Source organism: Solea solea, chromosome 13 (assembly GCF_958295425.1).
Source record: "Solea solea chromosome 13, fSolSol10.1, whole genome shotgun sequence".
Taxonomy (NCBI): domain Eukaryota; kingdom Metazoa; phylum Chordata; class Actinopteri; order Pleuronectiformes; family Soleidae; genus Solea; species Solea solea.
The window spans coordinates 26612901-26634924 of record NC_081146.1 but is presented as its reverse complement, the minus strand read 5'-3'; the positions used below and the strand labels follow the sequence as shown (position 1 = coordinate 26634924).

The window sequence follows — 22024 nt, the reverse complement described above, 5'->3', positions numbered from 1 at the left end:
GCATATCGCCACCTAGAGTCGCGGAGACACACGTCACACAATCAGTAGAAGAATTCAAAGACCTGGTCGAGCTACTGTAACTGTAATGTTGTGCTTGACAGCGACCATAATTATACTCAAATACCAGACAGAATCTTAATTGGCTTTTAAGAGCTGGGAACTTGTGCTAACATGCAGCATGCGCGCTCACAAACACACACACACACACACACATTGTCACAGGCAGGGTGGAAAAATAAGCAACACCTAAAGACTGAGACGAGTTTTTCTTCTTTACCAGGAAACCAGTGTGAGAGTTTTGCATGTTCACTGTTTGCATTTTCTGAACGGCTCGCGGGAGAAAAGCTGTCGGGTCGTGATCTCGTTTCTTATCACAACTGAACGATTGAACTGCTGTTTAAAAACCTCCTGTTGTTCTTTTTGTCAAATCCACAGCACATTCTGTGCTTATATTTAAACATGGGCGGCACCGGCCGTGTCATGTCTGTGGTGAGAGGACAATAAACGCAGCCAAGCTCTGCCACGAGTGTCATGTGTGGCTGTTAGACCACTGTGTAAAACCAGTGATTTTAACATCACAGCACACAGGAGTTGTTGATCCACTGCTGTTTTTTTTCCATGGACTTTGGTGTGGGAGAGTGAGTGGTTTATAAACTCTAGTTTCCTGTGAGTTAAAGCTGTCAAACGGAAAGATAGAGCAGGGAACATAGTCCTAAGATGCCATGGTCTGTCTCATTTGCATCTATCCGCTCTGGGTCCCTCACTTTGAGGATTCACAGTTAGTATTTTGTGCTTTCCCAGTGGACAGTACTAGCTGCCCTAATGGGATAAATACAACACATGAAGTTCCAGTGTGCTGATACAGACACTGATCAACATCAACATAATCTTGGGGAACAAGGAACTCCTCAGAATTATGTTTACTATCATACAAACCAGTGGAGTTTGTATTGGCGTCACTTTCCAGAGATCTTTCATGTACCGTCGTGAATTTGCAGCTTATTTTTCTGTTAATGAAAATATTTGTCTGTATGCAGACGACACTGTGATTTGTGTCACTAAAGGATTAATATGAGAATAACTTTCTGAGATTCTCAGCATCATAAAAGTCTTCTGCTCATGAACAACAACCGTGAGATCACAGTAGTTCCCACCTGACTGCACACCGTGTGGCACCACTCACACTCCTCCACGCTCTTCTTCTTCCCAGTGAATGTCGTCTCAGATGATTGAGGATTTACACTATTATATTTTATATTTACACTTTACACTTGTAGTTTAAACTTCATTTCAAATAGACAGAAGCTGTTTGTTTACATGGTGATAAAGAAGATCAACGTCGACTTAAACGGTTATTAAGCGTGACCTGTGGGTCAGTACGAAGTCTGTAAGTGTGTGTGTGTGTGTGCTCTGGTTGAGCAGGTCTTCATCATGTTTTTTTTTACTCTTGTTCAGAGAAGTCGTTCGACTTGTATAACAAACTTCAGTCATAAAAACAGACCATGTTCATGTGTTAAGACCTGGTTTTAACGTTAGAACTGGTTTTAGTGTAAAGTAGAAACTCATTTGTGAAGAAGATGAGTTTAAGTTTAGGACTACGATTCGAATTGTGTTTGTAAATTAAGATTAAAGGTTATATATAAAGGTTATTATTTAACTGGTTATGGTTAAAGTTAATGATCACACTTTGTTAAGTTTGTCCTAATGCAGAGTCCTGACAAGAATAGCTGCACAAACCTGTGTGTGTGTGTGTTTCTAGTATGTGTATCTTTGTGAGGACCAAAAAAAACATATAAACCAAAAGACGTTTGAAGGTTAAGACCTGGTTTTTGACTTTCTGTGGTTTCTGTGTAACTGTGTTGTTGTTTGTATTTGCTACCTCTTTAGGGACCTTAAGACCAGGTTTTGGTCTCCATGAGGACTCTACTGGTTCTAAACCAGGTCAGTGTTTATGACAGAAAACAAGGTCCTAAAGAGGCGCCAAATACAAACATCAACATAGTTCAGACTGAACCCCAACACAAAAACCACAAAATATAACTTTAAAGAGTCCTCATGGAGGCCAGAACCTGGTCCTAACAAACTTGTGTGTGAGTGAAAGTCTATAAATATTCCTTCTCCTCTTTCTTAACTTTTGACTTCATTTTCTTTTCCTTCCATTCATGTTTTTCTTTTCTTTCTTTTTCTCTTTTTACTTCCTGCAGTGACTCAGTTTGACTGAAGAGGAAAAGATCGTCACCTGAGTGTTAGATACAGTCACAGCTCTGTCCTCTCTCCTCTGTTGTTTGTCCTCTGTCGACTGTCCTCTGTTGTTTGTCCTCTGTTGTCTGTTCTCTGTCGTCTGTACTGTCGTCTGTTGTCTGTCCTCTGTCCTTTGTCGTCTGTTGTCTGTCCTCTGTCCTCTGTTCACTGTCCTCTGGTTTCAGACTCAGGTGAAACATGGTCTGTGTGAGACTCAGCATGAAGACAAAGACTCTCTGTGAGTCCTGATGCTGATGAGGTTCCAGACTGAGTTTTTGTTGAAACGTGAAACTTTATCAGACTTGAGGAGTTTTGGAGTGATGGAGGCAGCAGTGGATCAACAACTCCTGAAAATCACTAATTTTCTCTCTGGACTTTGGTGTGGGAGAGTGAGTGAGTGTGTGAGAGTGAGTGAGTGAGTGTGTGTGTGAGTTTGGGAGAGATTTCACAAAGTGACACAAACTTTGTTCAAAACAATATTATTTTTCTGTTTAAGTGAAAACTAATGAAGGAAGTTCCAGAAATATTTATTTTCCCTTTGATCATCTCGAGCATTAACTCTTTCAAACTCTCGTCTGTGGAAATGATGAAATACGAGCTGACAGCTGTGAATCCACGGCTCGCCGTGACTTTCCACATCACATCAGAAGCTTTGGAGTCCACGGCTCTTTAAAGCCCAACATAATCCCAACATAATCCCTCATGCCCAAACAAGACCACAGACACATTTCACAGGCCTGAGCCTCACAATGAGCACACGGAGCGACACGGATCCCAGTGGACACAATCTGTGTCTGGACCTGGTTTCATTGTGCCTGGATGAGTGGGCAGGGCTGTGGGCGGAGCTGTGGAGCCCGGGGTTCAAGGTCAAAATGGAAGAGAGAATGAAAAAGTCATTTGCTTTTTCATCTCCTCCTCTTCGCTGCTGTTCTTCCTCGTCCAGATGCTGACGGTCAAGTGAATCTGAGGTGAGAGAGAAATCCTCTCCTTAACAATGAGCCAAGGAATGTTGTTCACCCTCCACGTCATAACAGAACACAGTGGTTTGATGTGTGTGTGTGTGTTTGTGTGTGTGTCTGCTCCACACCAGAGGATTTTAAAAACATTCAAAACGAGCACAGACACAACTTGACACAACAAAAGTGATTTTCAATGTTTAAATCCTGAGAAAGCTCAGTCTGGACGATCCAGTCAAGGCAGGAGATTCCAGGGATTTTGGTCTCACGGAAACTTTCATGATTTAGCGACTTTAGAAGATGTTGTTGTGTTTGTGATGTTTTGTGCCCGAGAAACACAAAGAAAACTGTGGATGAATGAAGTCACAGCTGAGAAGACGGAATCAACTCGTCTCGTACAAGATACGGTTCTGAACAAAAGTACGTAAACACTGTTCAGTCGTAAATATCAAACGTGTTTGTCTGGTAATCCCTCAAACTACAGGATAATCTGTTCAAATCAGCCTAAAATCGGAAGAAAGGCACCCAGGATTGTCAGAAGAGATACAAAGATCGGGACCAAAATCTGGCCCATTATCCTCTAGTATGGAGGCGGGGCTTATGTGCTACCTAATTCAACGCCTGGAGTCGCTCAGGTTGTTGTAACAGCAGCTTAAAATCTGCATTTTTTAACAAAAGTAGTAATGACAATAGTAGATTTGACTATTTGTCTTTCTCAAGACAAATCCTCCATAGCCTTAAGGATTACCCACAATCCTTTGCTATTACTATTACTAATCAATGACACCATTGTCCCATGTAGCAGGATTTAACGTAAACCTTTTTAACGACGTTACGCATGTTCTAGTCAAACAACACGGAAGTTCAGTCATCAGACCAAAGCAAAAGGCCAGGGTGATGCCACTAAAGAACCAGCTGAGAAAATATTGACGTCTTTCAGTGACATCTTTATCGCCAATGTTAAAATGTAAATAGATAATTATTATTATTCTTTTTCTTTGCACTCTGTTCAAAATTCCTCCGCTCCACTCCGATCACATACCCTGGTTTATGCAGTAGAGCAGTAAGTACCACCAGAGGAAGCTCCCGTACCACTGGTGGTACGCACACCACTGTTTGAGAACCGTGGCACTCAGCTGTTATGTCTTCTCTTAACTGTAACACAATGTCTACATCAATACTGACTGAAGTCCAGCAGGAGAAGAGAACACAGATCTCAGAAATCTTTAATATAGAACGTGTTTCACTTGGTACATTTTTTGTACTTAAGGTGCAGAACGTAACTTTTTTTATTGACGTGTCATGAGAACAGAAGTCAAAATTTTAAAAGAACAAACGTTAAAAAAAGCATGAAACGACCCTGAGAATACACGAGGGGTTAACACGAGCAGTAAAACATAACCTGTGTCTGTTTTTCCTCCGCTCCCTTTGGCACAGCTCACTCTTTCTTTCCTCTGAGTTCTCGAGGATAAAAGAAAGCAGCCCCCCCCCCTCGCCCCCCCTCTCTCCTCGCAGGTGGGCCCCTGCTCTTCACTGCTCTCAGCGAGGCTTCAGGCCTGCGGGAGGAATTCACATGTAAATAGGCCACTCACCCTCACTAGACTGCAGGAAAGAAAAGTGGATCCCCGCCACGATAACTGTGCATAATAATCACACTCACTCCAGCGTTTTTACCTTTTCTCTGCTTTTTTCTGTCGCTTCACATTGAGTGAAATCTCAAAGCTCAGCAGGTGAAAGAGAGAGAAATCACGGACATTTAGTACAAGATGATCCCACGTCGTTACATAAAAACCTGTGTACATGCGACAAAACTGAGGATACGTGAGAAGTGCAGGCAGTGAAAGCAAAGGTTAAAGGTCAAGAAGGGAAATTGACCTCAGTGTCTGTTAGGGCTGAACTTTTATTAAAATATTAATATGAATCACAAAAGCTGCAATTGAATCGTTCTCACAAACATATCTTTAAGACCTAAACCTTTCATTTGTGTGTTGTGTAGTTTAAATTCCAAAAGATGGCACGACAACAACAACAACGTCACTGTTTTTAATGTTGTTTACCAAATAACTCATTTATTCATTCTGTAAAAAATAAGTACTATTTGGCCTTTATATAAAATGATTTCTTCTATAGTTGTGAGTGTGGGAGTTCGCTGGAGTGATTACTCTGTTAATAAAGCTAATAGCTGAGCTAACTATTAGCAATGCTAATAATGAAGCTAATAACAGAAGAGCTAACTAACAGTGGAACTAATTTACAAGTTGAATAATAGTAGAGCTAATACGGAGCTAAATCATCAAATAGCTAATAGCATAGTTAACTAACAGCAGAGCTCATCAATAAACTTAATAACAGCAGAGCTAATAGCAGAGTTAGCTCACAGCAGAGCTAATCAACAAACTTAATAACAGCATAGCTGGTAATGAATCTAATGATAGCTGAGCCAATAACAAAGCTAACTAACAGTGATGCTAATAAACAAGCTTAATGACAGCAGAGCCAATGGCAGAGTAATGCAGCTGTCAGCTTTTTTATTTGTCACTTTTCCTATTCTCACTCTCAAAAGAAAACAAATGACAACGACTAAATAAATAACAACATTAGCTGCAGCTGCAGTCAGTGTTTGACAGCACCTCTGTTGCTAGGAGACCGGAAACGTCGTCTTTGTCCGTGAACAAAAGGCTTTTCTGAAGATCCTCGACGCTGCTTCAACAGTGGATTGTTTCAAAAAAGGAGGCCCGGGCTTTCTGGGACTCGGGTTTCCAAACTGTTTGTTGCCAGAAAAGTGTGTGTGTGTGTGTGCGTGGGTGTGTGTGCGCCAGCTGCTTCTGTCCTGCCTGGCATAGCTGCACAAAAATAAGACCGGGCATGTCTCTTATCAGTCATCATGATGATGAAATAACATGGAAAATTATGAAATTGTAAACCCACAACTAAATTGATTTATTTTCTCCCCGAACTATCACATTTTTACATTTTTGAGGCACTAAACGTTCATGAAAAGAGACGAATTTTGGCACGCACATCGGAACTGGTGAAAAATTCTATAAAATAAGGCTAATATGTCAAATTGGTGCAAAATGGCTCAGTAGCACCCCCAAAGGTGAAACCTCATAGGACAATGCCGAGACTAAGATGCACCAAATTTCACAAAACTTAGTGGAAACCTGTGATGGTTTAAGACGAACAAAAAAAGTCCATTGGGACCATGACCTTAACTCAACAGAGAGTCGGTCATTTTGAATTTGGCGTCCATCTTGGAGATTGTGACACTGCGATTCTGGAGGCTTGAAACCCAAAGTTCAGATTCTTATGGTCTTGATAAGAACAGTTAAGGTCTGGTGTTTCTATACAAGTCAAAGAAAAAAGCTCAGGATGACGTTTGTTAAATAAGTTAGATTCTGCTTAATAACGTGTAGAATTCAGTCGTGAGACGTTTACTGACGTTTGCTGCACCATCTCTGATAAACCTGCTCATCTTTGGCTTTCAGGTATTGCATAATGGCCCTTTAATACTGAAATGTTAATCATTTATGTGTTTTACAGACTTTATATGACCGTTAACTCATGTACACGGTGTTATTTCCCTGAAAACACTGCACCTAGATAATAAAAACACTGAATGAAACAACGGCGTGAAGAGAAGTTAGGGATCACCCTGAGGTGAAGTCACATTTCTGCACAAACAATATCAGGTAGGTGTTTGTTGGAGCTTTTCCAAAGCATCGGGAGGAACAGCAATCTGTTCAGACTGAGTCACCACAGCAAACTGTGTGTTATGTAACATGAGGCGTGTCCGTGATTACAATCTGTCCCAGGACATTTAAACAGGGGGTTAAAAGCAGAACCTCATGCTCAGACTTTGAAGAAACCTGAATATTTAACGTTTTCATGTATTTTGTGAGTTGAGTGATTAGAGATTTACAATGAAACTCTGAATTTCACCGTTCCTTAGCAGTTAAACCCGGGCTTTTACCTGTGGGAATCTGTTAAATAAGCATTCAACTCTGGGTCAAAAGAACTTCATATGCTGCCTCTTCTTCTTCTTCACTTTTGGTGTGAGGCTACTTCCTGTCGTAAACAATTTACGTCATTTTCAGGGATTCTTTTAAAGTAATGTTAACTTTCGTCTTAGTAATTATTCTCATCAACTAAAATACGCGTTAATCTTCATTTGAGTCGTTATTCTAATCTAATCTAATCTGCCCGTGCCTTCTTTCTTCAGCTGTTAGCTGTGATTTTTGTATTGAACCCCACTTTACTACATACCATGTAGATTGTTGTTATTCTTAACAACGACGAGCCTGAGATGCATTAGCATCCACGTTTTTTTTGCCACTGACTCCCAGTTCCGACTTTTGCTGTGAACGAACTTCAGCGTTCATCACAAACCCTGTTTTTTTACCCACTATGCGAGTGTGAACGAGGCTCGTCAGAGTTAAACTTCCCCCTCCTTCAGTTCACTGAGGGCGTGTGTGTGAGAAACCCTCACAATATCATTAAAAAGTCAACTTTGACACAGGGAATTTACAGCGTGGACGCGTCACCGTGGAGCCCGTGGCTCCGCCCACTCTGCAGCTTTGAACACGCAGGCAGGAGAACAGTTTGTTCCCTGACAGAGCTGAAAGGTCACTCCCTCTCTCTCTGTGTAAACGCAGTAATAATAATGTGTGGATGAGTTAATGGGTTATTCATTCACCCTGAGCCACCTTTCACCAGTTTAAGAATTTCTGGGTTAGTTTTAATCAGTTTTTAGTGCGGGTTTGCTCATTTTTATAAGTAATTAATAAAGATTTATATTATTTAAATGTATATATTTATTTGGATGAAACGCCAACTCAGAGCCGATTGTGGTGAATTTAGACTTAGTATTACTATTATTATTATCATCATTATTATTATGTGGGAGGGGCTAAAAACAGAGCCGAAAAAATTAACCAAAGTTGCTACACGTGTTAACACGCTTGCCTTTGCAACCAGAAGACCCGGGTTCAAGTATTGTGTCAAAAAAAGACAAGAGGCCATTTTTACAGTTTTTTAGGATGATGATAAACAATAGACCCACTAAAAAGACTAAAAGAGGTTTGATTCACTTAGATTCACCAACTCAACCTAACTAATGTTATGTGTCACTGTCTTATGTCCCGCATATGTAAACAAAAACATTTTATTATGAATGAATGAATGAAAAATGCTGTCTCAAATACAACCTTTAAAAATAAACTCACACAAATTAAAGGACTTTTTAAGGTTACCTTTAAAGGTTTTTTTACGATAATAAATAACCTTTGCTTTCACAAGGGGTAAAAAACAGAGTAAGAAATAGACGGAGCGTTCCCTCCACAAACATTCATCACAAAAGTGATTACAGTTGTCATATTTTTAAAGTCAGCAGAAGTAAAACCACGAGTGAAGGAAGGAGATTTACGACTCTCAGGGGCAATAATTAACGCTGATCCCCCGCGTGTGAGGCCTCGCCTCGCACACACAGATGTGAGGAAATGACTTAAAGAGAAAACGTGTCGCGTTTGCAGTCGAACAGGAAGTTGGAAAAAGTGTGAAAATGTCTTTGGCCTTTCTTTTTTTTCAGTTTCCTTCCTTTGGCAAACAAGTGGAGAAGAAGCACCTGGCTCTTTGTCCGACACAAACACATGACTCAGCAGCAGCAGGGCATTCTGGCTCAGCTCTACAGGGGCAGCCATTTATGTTTTTTTTACAGGAGCCCACAATGGACAAACTTAACATGTTTTGAGTTTGGATGCTAACAGACGGCTACATATGTCCTCAACACATGAGCAGTGTTTTTGGAAAATGATGTGGTCACATGACAGCTGAGCTCCCAGAATGCCCTGATGCTGTCAAGTCATGTGTTCGTGTCAGACAAAGAGCATTCCCCTTGAAGGCGGGAAATGTGAAAGAAAGTGCTGACTCAGCTAACTCCTCCTACATTTTCAGCAATCATCATTCTCGCATAAAAACGTTGTCCACCAATTTGTTTACATTGAAAATGAATAAGAGCCACGTTTGATCTGAACTGTAGGAGGAGTTAGTGACCAAAAATGGGCAGATACAGGAAGTCATTCATTGGGAATTGCTGACAACTCCGACCTTTGGAGCTAGCGACCAAAAAGGTTCATGAAGAACAGGAAAATAATAGTTAGCATTCTCAACCATTGTTTTCCTGTTTTCACCATCGTTTGGTTGCTAACTCCGCCCACGTTTTCAATGTTCGGCTCGTCCGGAACATTCCAGCTATTTTTCTGTTGGTTTGCTTTTTCACTTCTTGAAATATTCAGCATTTTATCTGCCATTTATTTCCATTGTAAATGAATGGAACTGTTTTCTGCCTGCCTAACCTGAAATGTGGGAGGAGTTAGCGACCAAGAATCTGTAGAAATAAACAATCATTTGAGGCAAATTGCTGACCCAGGATTCCAATTTTTGGACTTCGCGTCTAAAAAAAGTTTCATAAATAAAAGGAAAACAATAGTTAGAAATGCTGAGTCAGCAGCATTCATTACTATTTTCCTTTATCGACCACTGAAAAACATTTGTCTCTCTCACTTCTTCTGTTTATACTTTTTATTATTTATGACACATTTATGGGCCTTGTTTCCTTTGTAAATGAATGAAATCCTCATGTCTTTGTTTTGAATTGTAGAAGTTCAAAAAAAAGGCAAACCTGGCAGAAACAGGAAGTTGGGAATTGCTGACTCATTACTCTGCAAAAATGAAAGGGTGAAGAAAGAGCAGGAAATGTTATAGTGAAATCTGCTGCTGCCACATTCCTTCTATTTTTAAATGTGATAATTCCCGCGAGTCTTTGCACCAACACCCACATCATCATCATCATCATCATCATCAGGCTCATAATTAAAGTGAAACGCTGCCCGGCACATGTTTAACATCACGATGTTAGATTTAGAAACACAGCAGCTGTGGAGCTTAACAATCTTTACAAATGGTTTGAAATTCACACGTTTCCAAAAATAACCCAGTCACGGCCTCTGGATTCTCCCTGCTGCCCCGGCCTGTTGTTCAGGCTCTGACCTCCACGCTGACCTCGGCCACATTTTCAAACCTGTTCAGACTGTGACAGACCATGAAAGTTTTCAAAGTGGAATTTTTTTGTGGAAAATTTAGGGGAAAGACTAAGCCTAGCATCTGGTCGCACAAGCCCCTCCCCCTCCCTGATGTCCCTCCTCCTTCACAACACCTGTTTCTAACTGTCCAAAACGGTGAAAAACTGAGAAAACAACATGTTTTAAAGTTGTCGTATTTCCAGAACGGTTGATGATAGAGAGTAAATGTTTGGTGCGTGAGCATCAGGAGGCTTTCAGCAGCTCGCATTTACATTTATGAAAAACAGCTGTGAATTGACAGAGAAATTACAGTTTTAAAACCGCCCTTGTCTTTATTTGTAAAAACTCCAGAGCAGAGTTTTAAAATGGGGGTCAATGAGGGATGAGAATCTCTGCGCTTTTAGGTGATTTTAAGAAAAACTGAAAGTCATATGAAAATGAAAACAACACACAGGTTTAAACGACAACCACAGAAACGTTTTTAAGTAGAAAACTGTCTGTGTAAGTTAGAAATTGTGAGTGGGAGAAGAGTTTGTTTAGAGATTTTTGTGATTATTTTCATGTAATTCAGCAACTCTAATGGCACAATACACACTCATTATAAAATCTGAACACGTCCCAAAAAAATATAAAACTTAAACTGTGATTGTTTAAAAACGGTAATATGAAGAAAAGTCTCAAGTCTTGTGATCGGTTTAAAGTTTGAACCACATCTCTACGTTAAAGTATGACGACACTGTGAGGCTCCAAATTGGGCAGGGTTCTGATCATTTTTTCAGCTGTTTTCCATTCATGTGTATGTGGAATTTATTTGCAGTTTTTTTACTTGAAACACTTAAAAAGTCATGGCAAACCTTTCACGATCAAAGCGCATGTTTTCATGTAGGACATGTGGGCGGGTTTCTCAAAACTCTAGGGAGTTCTCATTGCTTTGTATTGCTCAGCAGGCACTCTAATAATAATAATAATAATAATGATACTAATACATAAGAGCTTTGTTCCCTTCACTGTGAACAGGTTTGACCACTTTAACCTGTGACAGTCATGAACTAATTAATAATGGAGTTACACTGCAAACACAGCCTGACGAGAAATAAGACATTAAGACAGATATTCTTGCCATTAATGACATTTTCTTGGTTTAAGACAAAGAATTATGCATGGCTAGAAAATAACTACATCTACAGCAACTTTAAGATTGAAATGTTTCTTAAAACGAGACAAAAACGGTCAAAGATTTTAAAAGTTATCTCAAGCAAAGAAATCATTTGAAATGTCATTGACCTAATATCTTTGTTTTTGTGCTTATGTTCACTGCATTAAAACAATCTTTTAATGCCCTAACAATTCAATCTTTTTTTGCCTAAAAAGAAAAATTATCTTGGCAAAAAAGTTTTCACCAGAAAAACCTTCACATTTTTAGATATATAAGCTTTAATGAACAAACCCAACTGCTCCAGGTTTGAGGTTTGTATTGAAATTGTGTTAAAGTCAAGGAAAGCTCATTTTAACTTTATTCATTTTTGTCCAGTTTTTGATTGTTTTTCCCTTGTTTTAAGGAACATTACAGTCTAAAAGTGGCTGTAGATTTACAAACTAGTTTCACTTAGTTCAACCCATTGGCAGATTATTTTTCTTCAAACAAGAACATTTAAATCCATGTAAATATGTGTTGGTCTATTTCTTGTAGGTCTGTTTTTACAGTGTACTTTTCCTGTGTTCCTTTTTTTATCTGGAAATCGTTCTATGTTCGAGCTTAAAAAACTGCTACATACATGAAATTATTATTAGTACTATTACTATTATTTACCACATTGAGTGTCCATGCAGTGTGTGTGTGTGTGAACAAACATTGTGCAAGTTGCTCACAATGAAAGTGAATGGATGATGATAATGATGAGAGGGTGAGTTGACTCTTCAGCTGCTGCTTTAAGTCACGTTTGAGCAAATTATTGTCATTTAAAAAACTTAAAATTCATTATTTTTGGTGTTACTGATGAAGTCAGTTTTCTGGATCATGTAAATCAAGTCATCAGACTTCTGCACTTCATTTAGATGAAGAAGATTTAGTGTAAAAGAAATGATGCTGCTGATATTTACCTTAAATTTAGCCAAGAAAAGTTGATTTGAGGTCTTCACCAACTCCTGAGATCAAATATTTCGCTCTTTAAACAATATTTTTACCGTTATTGAGCAATTTTATTATAATAACACTTTAGTATATTGTAAATCATGTAATCTGAGTTTAAGGTCCAAACAAAAACCAGCCCTGTGACAAGAATTGTTGACCAATCACAGGTCAGTTCAGAGACAGAGGGCGCTTCCTATTGGATGTTCTGCTCAACAGCATCACCAAGTACACTTAAGTGCATTTGTTGGTAAAAGCTGCTCACTCAGCATAAAATAACAACTGCCTACACGACAAAGAAGCCTCAAAAGATTCAATAAATCATACAATAAATGTCGTAAAACTGTTAGTGTCTAGTGGGAGGAGCTTAAACCTCCTCTCCCAAAACGTAAACCGCTACTTGTTGCACGTGCCTCGACATTTTTATATTTTAACAACATTTGTACCAAAATATCTCTATGTTTATATTCAGATTAAAAACGAAGCAAAAATCTAAAGGTTTAATCTTACACAACGATCGTATCTAACATAACACATCGATACAGTGAATACTCACTTAAAATTTGACTTGATATGATAATGATATTCGTAAATAGAATTTCAAAATTGAGGAGAAAAATTGGCTAATTTACTGTTTTTCCCCAAATATATGTAAAAAAAAAAGTCTCCTTCTGTCAATAATACTCTGTGTCAACATTTCTCTCTATATTTTTCTTTATTGATCAAAACTCGATGCATAATAAAAACTGTGCTGTACAGCAGTAGAAGGTTTTTTCTTTTTTTTTTTACAACACAATATTCTCTATATAAAAACTCTATAAACTTCATACGAAGTGATTTTTTCCTCTAAAGTGCTTCCAAAAAAAGTGGAGAAATACACAGTATTAAAAAAAGACAGCAAGCAAGTGGAGAACATCGCAATAAAGCACGATAATACTTTTCTTTCACAACGAAAGTCCAGTGTCAAAAAAATGAACAAGGTTTGAGAACTGTTCAAAAACCGTTAATGAATCCTTGAACGAGTCTTGAGCCTTTTCTTTAAATCTTTTTGGTAATTCTTTTCGGATCTCGTGACAATCGTACAGCAACAACCTTCTATCACCTCTCCAGACCCCGAACCCTCTGAGAAACTAAAATCCACGTCAAACACTTTGTAAAAGAACATCCATCAGGGGCCGTCACTTTTTATCCGAAATTCGCAGATCTGTTTTAAAATTGAGGCGGGAAAGTTCAAATTTGAACCTTAAACTCCCGTCAAAATACGGGGTCAAAAAATGCTTCAGACTGAAGTAATTGTACTTGCTTAGTCCAGCAGAGGGCCCTGTGAGCACAGCTTGACCTTAGCTCCATTACAAAAGCAATTATTTAGGGGGAAAAAAGTGACGGCCCTAACATCGACACATGTCTAAAACTCTCTCGTCTTCATACCGTTATTCCTTTCACGTGTCACTTCCCCATCGACAGCATCGTCATCGTCACGAGACCAAAGAGCGGAGGATCCTAAAGCTCGGTTCTGGACTGATAAAACTCAGACCACAGCGTCCACACAGAAGACAGAAATCCTTCACATGAAAAGTCTTGCAGACGAGTCCAGTCTCGCAGCGACATTTATCTCTTTCTCTTCTGCTGCCGAAGCGTCTTCCGCCGCTTCAGGATCATCTCGTACAGTTTCTCCACGCCTTCCCTGAGACCGTCTCCGATGATGGCGCACGCCGGCTGCAGGTGCCACGGAGTCGAGGGCCCCAGCTCCTTCAGCGCCAGCAGCTTCTCCAGCTCGGCCAATCCCAGCGAGTTCCTCAGGTCCTGCTTGTTGGCCACCACCAGCAGGGGCACGCCCTGGTTATCGGCGGTTTTGGCGATTTTGTGCAGCTCCGTCTTGGCCTCCTCCAGGCGCTCCGCATCCACAGAGTCGACTACAAATATGATGCCGTCCCGGCATCGCGTGAAGGACTTCCACAGGGGGCGGAGCTTCTCCTGACCGCCTACATCCCAGAAGTGGAAGGTCATGGTCCCGTGGCCGCCCAGAGATACTTTGACCTTCTCCGCATTGAAGCCTTTGGTGGGAACTGTGTTCACAAACTCATTGAACTGCAGTCTGTACAGGACGGTGGTCTTCCCCGCAGAGTCCAGACCCAGGATGGCGATGTGGAGCGGCTGGAAGTTCGGGAAGCTCGAGAGGAAGCTGGGTTGTTCCGACAGTCCATTCCCCATCGTGGGGAGGTTTGAGGGTTCTTTAAATCCCAAAATGGCTGCTGTGATCACCTGGAAGGACATTATTGCACAAGTCATTTTGGCTGAAGAACACGTTTACTGAAGTTTACCATGGAGCACTGGTAATTATAGACTCCAGGCTTATTTAACTTTGAGTTAGACACTAAACTTCAGGTTAAACCAGATCAGTAAGATCAGACTGCAGCAGTAAAAGCCTCAGTGAAGGATCATTTCTTTGTTTACAGACTGTTGGAGGAGGATCTCTTTACAAACATTACATCATGTCACTGCTCACAACAACGCCATGCGTCAGGAGACAAACCAGTGGAAAATAATCTTGTTCTGAGTTTACGTTTAGCTCATATTTGGTTTCCTCCACTCTGTTGTTAGTCGGAATGATATTTAGTTCTGGTCAAAATCACTAGATATCGTACAATCAAAGTATTTTAGAGTCATGTTGTGGGCTGTTTATTTCTTGTTTACAGTTGCAGGATATTTCAAACACGGTTGAAGAATTATGTCTTTAAAATTGCTTGAAAAGTAAACACAACAGCACTGATGACTAACATGTTTTTTAATGTAAATTAACAAAATTCGTCATTTGTCACATGGTCAAACTAATGCTAATGCTAATGCTAGTGTGTGATTGCAGGGCTAACGTTTGTTCAGCTGCTGCTTCACTGGTCAAAGAAAATCACTGCCTCGTGTGGATATTATGCACTTCAACTAACATTTAGATAACAAAACATAGAGTTAAATAAGATTTTTCTCCATATAAACTGTATCGAGTTGTGTTTTTAACTTTCTAATGTGCTATAAAATACCATTGTAGGCCTGTTATACTTGAACGTTTTGCCTTTTTTGGGGCCACAAACAACGTTTACTTTCATATTTATTCGATGAGTTGACAACATCTTCAAATGTCTTGTATTTTTACCCCAATTTAGAGAAACTGAGTCATCACTGAGCAAAGAAAACAGGACATTTTCACATTTCACTAGCTGAAAAAGTCACATAGTTTGGTTATTACTGACACTTTTTCATTTAGACAAATGACAAATAAATCACTAAAATAGATCAAAAAAGAATATCAATTCATTCTTGTCTTTTAAAATGACTATTTTAATTTTAATGTTGATTTTAATGCCTTGTTTTTAGAGTTGCCCTGTATATGAACAGTACTTTGCAAATAAACTCGCCTTGCCTAATAATTTGTTTAGTAATAGATTATTAATGGATTAACGTGTGGTGTATGCTGATTACTGTAAATCTAGGATAAATACTGGTATTTAAAGAGAACATAGTCCCACTGAACAGTCTAAAATTACCAAATGTGTAATTAACACAAACTTAGAGACGAGAAGAGGAGATATTTCAGACATAAAGTGAATGTCGTCAGGTTTAAAAACATCAATATTTTGATAATATAACTGTAAAATATAACTTACTCTATGTTTTTCCTTTTTTTGCTGTAACCAACTTTTATTTTACAATTTCTGTTAATCTGTTGAATATTTTAATGATTAAGTTAAATAATAAAAATATAAAACGAGAAAAAACACGGAATATTAATATTTAAGAGGCTGAGAAACTTGTTTTTATTTACACTAAAACTGGTGGATTAACATAATCTTATTATAATCTGTAATTACATAGAGCAACACACAGTTGTGTTAATGAGTGAATGGTTGGGTTAAACCTACCAGTTCAATCCATCTGTGGACAGCAGCACGAGACCAGAGGCTGCGCGAGACCCGAGGCTGCGCGTGGAACAACCGCGATCTGTGCGCACGAAACACGCGCGTTTTTCTTCTTTTTTATGTTTCTTGTTTCACTTTAAGACGCGAGAGAAAAACCCACGGAGGACGAAAACACGAGGACACGCTGCGTGTGTCTGTGTGTGTGTGTGTGTGTGAGTGAGTCCTGAGTGGATCTGCTGCTGCTGCTGCTCTGTGTGTGTGTGTGTGTGAGAGAGAGAGCGAGAGAGTGTGGAGGCCACGCCCACTCAGACACTGCGGGCGTGTATTTGTCAGGTGATTGGCTCACAGAGCTGTCAATCACGCGTTTGTCCCGGGAAACAGCGTCACCTGTTCTTGTGAGTCTGTCACGCCATTTCACTTATTTTATTTATTTATTTTATTTATTTATGAAGACATAATTACACAGATTCTCGTTAATAAATAATTAAATATTATATTTCTTATTTTATTCAATTCAATGTTTGCATGTTAAGAAAATTATAATTAAATTCTAAACATTGTATCAGTAAAACAGGGAATTGATTAAATATTTTTATCATTATCATTATTATTATTATTATTATTATTATTATTACATTACTAGATATAATATATCATGTCTGCACGAATCATGCTCTCTTATCTTTTTGTTACTTTCCATTTTCTGGGCCAAACCATAGTTTTGTAACCACAGAAAAAACTACTACATGTTGACAGATAAATATATTTATTTGTTGCTTGGATAAAGCAGCAGGAGATGAATGAATGAGAAATTAAAACATCATATTCTCATATTTGTGAACCTGGAAGCAGCAAACACATGCTATGAAAAAACAAAGATCAGATGATTTGAAATACGACTAAAGTCGCTAAAGCTGTCAAATGAATGTGGTCATGTGGAAGAAAATGACATTAAATAATTACTATAATGTGCTTGAATAACTGTGGTTTCCTCTCAACTCGGTGCATTTGCATGTAAAAGTGGACAAGTTGCATTTCTGTGGTTTTACATAAGAAAACAGTAAATGATTAACTCTTCTACAATCAGTCAAAACACACATTTTCACACTAAACTTACCCTTGACCCACTGAGCTACTGTGTGTATGAGTGGGTGAGTGTGTGCAGAGATGGCCCCGCCCCTTTGACACTGCATGTTTTGGTTTGAAATGATTGGTCAGGAAACAGGAAGTGCAGCAGCTCATTCAGAAAAAACAAACTGTCACTGAACTTCTTTACTCTGCTTTAAATGGTTTATAGAGATTTAAAATGATACATATTCTCACATAAAAGTGAGCTGTTAGTAATTATTATATACTTTATAATAAGAGGTTTTTAAATCCTGTACATTTCTAAATACACAAAAAACGTTTTATAAAGCACTCACTGTCCCACACCAAACCCCGTAGAGAAAATCAGTGATTTTAGCTCATGGGGACACAGGAGCTGCTGGTCTACTGCTGCCTCGTGTGGTCACTTTGTGTCACTGAAATCAATCTGAATGAAGATTTTCTAACACCAAAGTCACAAAATAACTCATTTGAACTTAGTGATGGAGGCAGCAGTGGATCAACAACTCCTGTGTGTTGTGACTTAAAATCACGCATTTTCTCTATGGAGTTTGGTGTGGCAGAGTGAGTGTGTGTGTGTGTGTGTGTGTGTGTGTGGGAGAGTGAGTGGTTTACAAAGCAAAACAGCTATCTAGCCAAATATCTAGCTTGGTAGCTAACTGGCTAGTTATCTAACTAACTTGCCAACTCTCTATCTAGCTATATTTGTAATTAGCTAGCTAACTAGCCAATTGATTAGCTAACCAAATATATAGCTTGGTAGCGAACTAACTAATTATCTATCTAGCTTACTAGCTAGTTATTTAACTAACTAACTTGTCAACTCTCTATCTAGCCAACTATTTATCTAGCTAAATACCCACATGTCGCGTAAGCCATCTAACTAACCACCTGCTAAATAGCCAAATATCTAGCTTGGTAGCTAACTAGCCAATTATCTATCTTATGTTGAGATTAATATTTAAAAACACAGTTTTAAGAATAACATATAAAACACACGGCGACTGTCGCGAGTTGTCGTGCGTTTGTCTTTTATCGTATATTTAGTTGATGAGTTCTCAGTGACTCATTAAACACACACACACACACACACAGAGTTATGTGCAGCTGACGACGCAGATATGTTTCAAACATGTTTATAATTCCTGCTGCAGCGACCGAGCAGCTGTCAGCTGATGAAACTTCTCTTTGAAAGCTTTGGATACTTTTGCACTGGTGTTTGAATCTATATAAAATCACACGTCAGATTATAAAAATACTTTCAGAAAACATAAAGTAAATCAAAATGAAAGTAAATCAACTAAATATCCAAGTAAATAATGTAAGAACACACATTATTCAATATCTATACTTTAAAAGTGTCAGAATAGTGTAATTTAAATTGAACCAATCAAAGCAAAATATCATGGAAACGATTATTTACACTTTGAATTACAATATATTTTATATATATATATATATATATATTAACACCTGTTAAATTTTAATCTATTTAAATAAAATGTATTTGTTTTTATGAATATTTAGTTACATTAACCTTATTAAACGTGCTGTTTTCATCTCAATAACACCGTCCTGGTAAAATAAAGGAAATAATTATATTTTTTATATGTTTAGATATTATTAACATGACGTAACAGATTTATTTTATTTATTAGGGTTCGAGCAACAAGGTTGCAAGAACCCTATTGAAACTGGAAGGATTATTTGTTCTTGGTGTTTAACTTTATCTTTTCTTTACTGATACATTTCACTTATAGATGACAAAAAATATACATATAATTCATAGTATACATAGAAATAGATTATAGAGATTCATGATGTGTTTTTCCAGGATCTCGACAGTTTCTCTTCCCCTCGCTGTGCACTTCTCTCCTCCGTCTGTGTCTCTCTCTTTAATAAGTGCAATAAATGATAAATATCACCTTTTAAAAGTAAAATAAAAAAGACAAATTCACCAGAACAATGTGTTTCTGTGATAGTGCAGTAATTACATACACATTCTTTTTATCTTATTATTATTTACAGTTGAAAACATGTATATTTTTATTTTATTCATATTTATTTTTGACTATTTCCTATTTATTCTTTTTATACAAGTGGTTAAGCAGAGACTGCTGATTCATTTATCGACTAAAACTGAAGGTTCTTGACTGTTAATTGATGAAATCACATGTAAGTGTTAGTTTTAGCAGTTTTTCATGCACTGGCTGATTGTAAAATGTGGTTTTGACTGAAAACTAAAACCACTCACTCTCTCACACCAAAGCCCAGAGAGAAAATCAGTGATTTAACATCACACACAGAGGAGTTGTTGATCCACGGCTGCCTCATCACTAACTTCAAATGTCTTATTTTTAAAACTTCAGTGTTTGAAAAACTTTGTTCAGATCGACCTCAGTGACACAAAGTGTTCTTAAGTTACTCTTAAGTTAATTTAAACTGACGTAGACTTTGTCAGTCAAGTCTTAAGTTAAGTGACTAGAATCCGTTTTTTGTCCTTGTCACTGCCGACAGCCATTTTGTGTCTGAAGCTGGTTGTTAGCTTCAGAAACAGCTTTATTTAACACCTCCATTGTAAAATAAATGTAATTTTAAATGACTTTAGAGCAAAATGTGACAAACAATAACATCACTAATGATGACTTATGCAGATGTGATGTGAAATAAACATTTACAGACGGTGTATGAGATGTTTTCATCCAGCTGAAGAGAGAGAAATGTTTCACATTAAAGTCTCTATGGGTTTATCCTTATGTGTTTGCTGCCACCGTGTGGTCAAAGTGAATATTACAAGCTTCACTTCAGACGCAGAAAGTAAACACAGTAAACTCACTGTAAAATAAGTACATGAGAATAAAAACAGTACAAAAATTATTTTATTTAAAATTAAATTATTTAATTTTTGTAATGTAAGCTTTTACATTTATGTTTTTATTTGACTTTTTACTTTTTGGGTTTTTCTTTAACTTTTGTTTACAATTAAAATGTAGTTTTTTGTAATTTTTCATATTCAAATCCATGATGTTAAAATATTGTTCTGTAGTGTACAGAAGTTTTTCTCTTCAGGTATGTAAGCAGGGCCAGTCCAAGCCTGTATGGGGCCCTAAACTGGATTGTGGGGGGGGGGGGGTACAAATGTACTAAAAATGTACAAAGTCACACGTGTAATGTTTGTGTTCATGTTTGTGTGATTAAATGAAATCATGATTTCATTTAATCACAGGTGTCAGACGAGGAGTGACCACACTTTGTACCTGATGGTTTTTCCAGGTTTTTGAACCATAGCAGATATATGAGGGCGGGGCTTGTAGGTCCCTCCTCCCCCTGCATGTTCACACTGTTTCTCTTTGTTCAGATACAGTTTATACTTCAGTAATCTCTGAAGATTCTTTCACCATCTGTTTCCTTCATTAGTAAGAAAATACTGAGTTGATGAGAATCACAGTTTCCTCTCAAACATTAGAAATCAACATAACTAACCCTAACTAAACTTAAATAACTAAACGTAACTAACTTAACTAAACTTAACTAACTACTAACTAATGTACTTTTAATTATTTTGTCACTTTTTTTGGAAAGAAACACTTATTTTTCCTCCAAATATAAAACAGTTATAAATTCAGTCTGTGCCATCTCTGCTGCTGTTTCTGCTGCTGCTGTTATTGCTGCTGCTGCTGTTTCTGTTTCTGCTGCTGCTGCTGTTACTGTTACTGTTACTGCTGCTGCTGTTACTGTTACTGCTGTTTCTGCTGCTGTTGCTGCTGTTTCTTCTGCTGCTGCTGCTGCTGCTGCAGGCCGCAGTGTGAGGAGCAGGTCTGCAGGCTGCAGTGTGAGGAGCAGCCTGCAGGCTGCAGTGTGAGGCACCGTGACTGCACGCAGCGCACACACCTCCGCGTCTCTGCTCCGGTGTGCGTCTAGTCTCAGTTTAGCGGAGTTCAGGGGAAGAAAAACCCGCAGGAAACGAGTGCGCGCTGTTTTCGTGGCTCGTGCTCACAGCAGGAAGAATACGATGAAGATGATGACGATGATGATGATGATGAGGAGAGCTGAAACTCTGCTCAAACTTCTGCCCTGCGTCGTCTTTCTGTTTCCTCACGCAATGCGCAGCCAAACAGGTAAGCGCGCGTGACGCGTGATTTTACTTTGCGCACATTTACGCACATTTACGTCGCTTTCTTCGATTTATATACGAGTTAAAAATCGTCAGGGTTTGATCTAAAAATAACATCAACGTTCATGTGGAGTTTTTCTTCATCCATTCATCAGACTGAAGGTCCGTGATCACAACTGTGGAAACACAGAGTCTCAGAGGACAGAAATGACTGAATGAATGGATGAATGAATGAGTGAGTGAGGGAGTCTCTGCTCTGACAGCAGCTCTGTCTCACTCTCAGTGTCACCTTTCACTTGACCTCAGAGGTCAGGACAAGAGAAGTTCACAGAGACTGTCTGTCTGTGTCTGTCTCTCTGTCTGTCTCTCTGTCTCTCTCGCTGTCTCTCTCTGTCTCAGGTTCTTTCATTAATAACATCATATTTTCTCCCTGATGGCAGGACAGGGTTCATGGTCTTTGTGTGAGATGTTGGACCTGCAGGACCTTT

The 22024-nt window shown here is 38.6% G+C and overlaps 2 protein-coding genes across 5 annotated transcripts in view; one reads left to right on the top strand and one right to left on the bottom strand.

Moving 5' to 3' along the window:
• vwde (von Willebrand factor D and EGF domains) overlaps window positions 1–22024 on the top strand; it is an 86857-nt gene that overhangs the window by 44387 nt on the left and 20446 nt on the right. For 3 of the 4 annotated variants that reach the window (XR_009241976.1, XM_058647463.1, XM_058647462.1), the window contains exon 1: window positions 21315–21540. The exons of the other annotated variant lie outside the window; for it this stretch is intronic. Coding sequence is in view for 2 of the 3 variants with exons in the window: in XM_058647463.1 (XP_058503446.1) it covers window positions 21435–21540 (106 nt within the window). In the remaining variant the exon portion in view is untranslated. Of the gene's footprint in view, window positions 1–21314; window positions 21541–22024 lie in introns of those variants that run through there. 4 annotated transcript variants of the gene reach the window in all.
• arl4aa (ADP-ribosylation factor-like 4aa) lies at window positions 13101–16568 on the bottom strand. The gene is made up of 2 exons (XM_058647465.1): window positions 16319–16568; window positions 13101–14666 (listed from the first exon to the last, which is right to left on the bottom strand). The coding sequence occupies exon 2, from the start codon at window positions 14613–14615 to the stop codon at window positions 14013–14015; it is 603 nt and encodes a 200-aa protein (XP_058503448.1). The 5' UTR covers window positions 14616–14666; window positions 16319–16568; the 3' UTR covers window positions 13101–14012.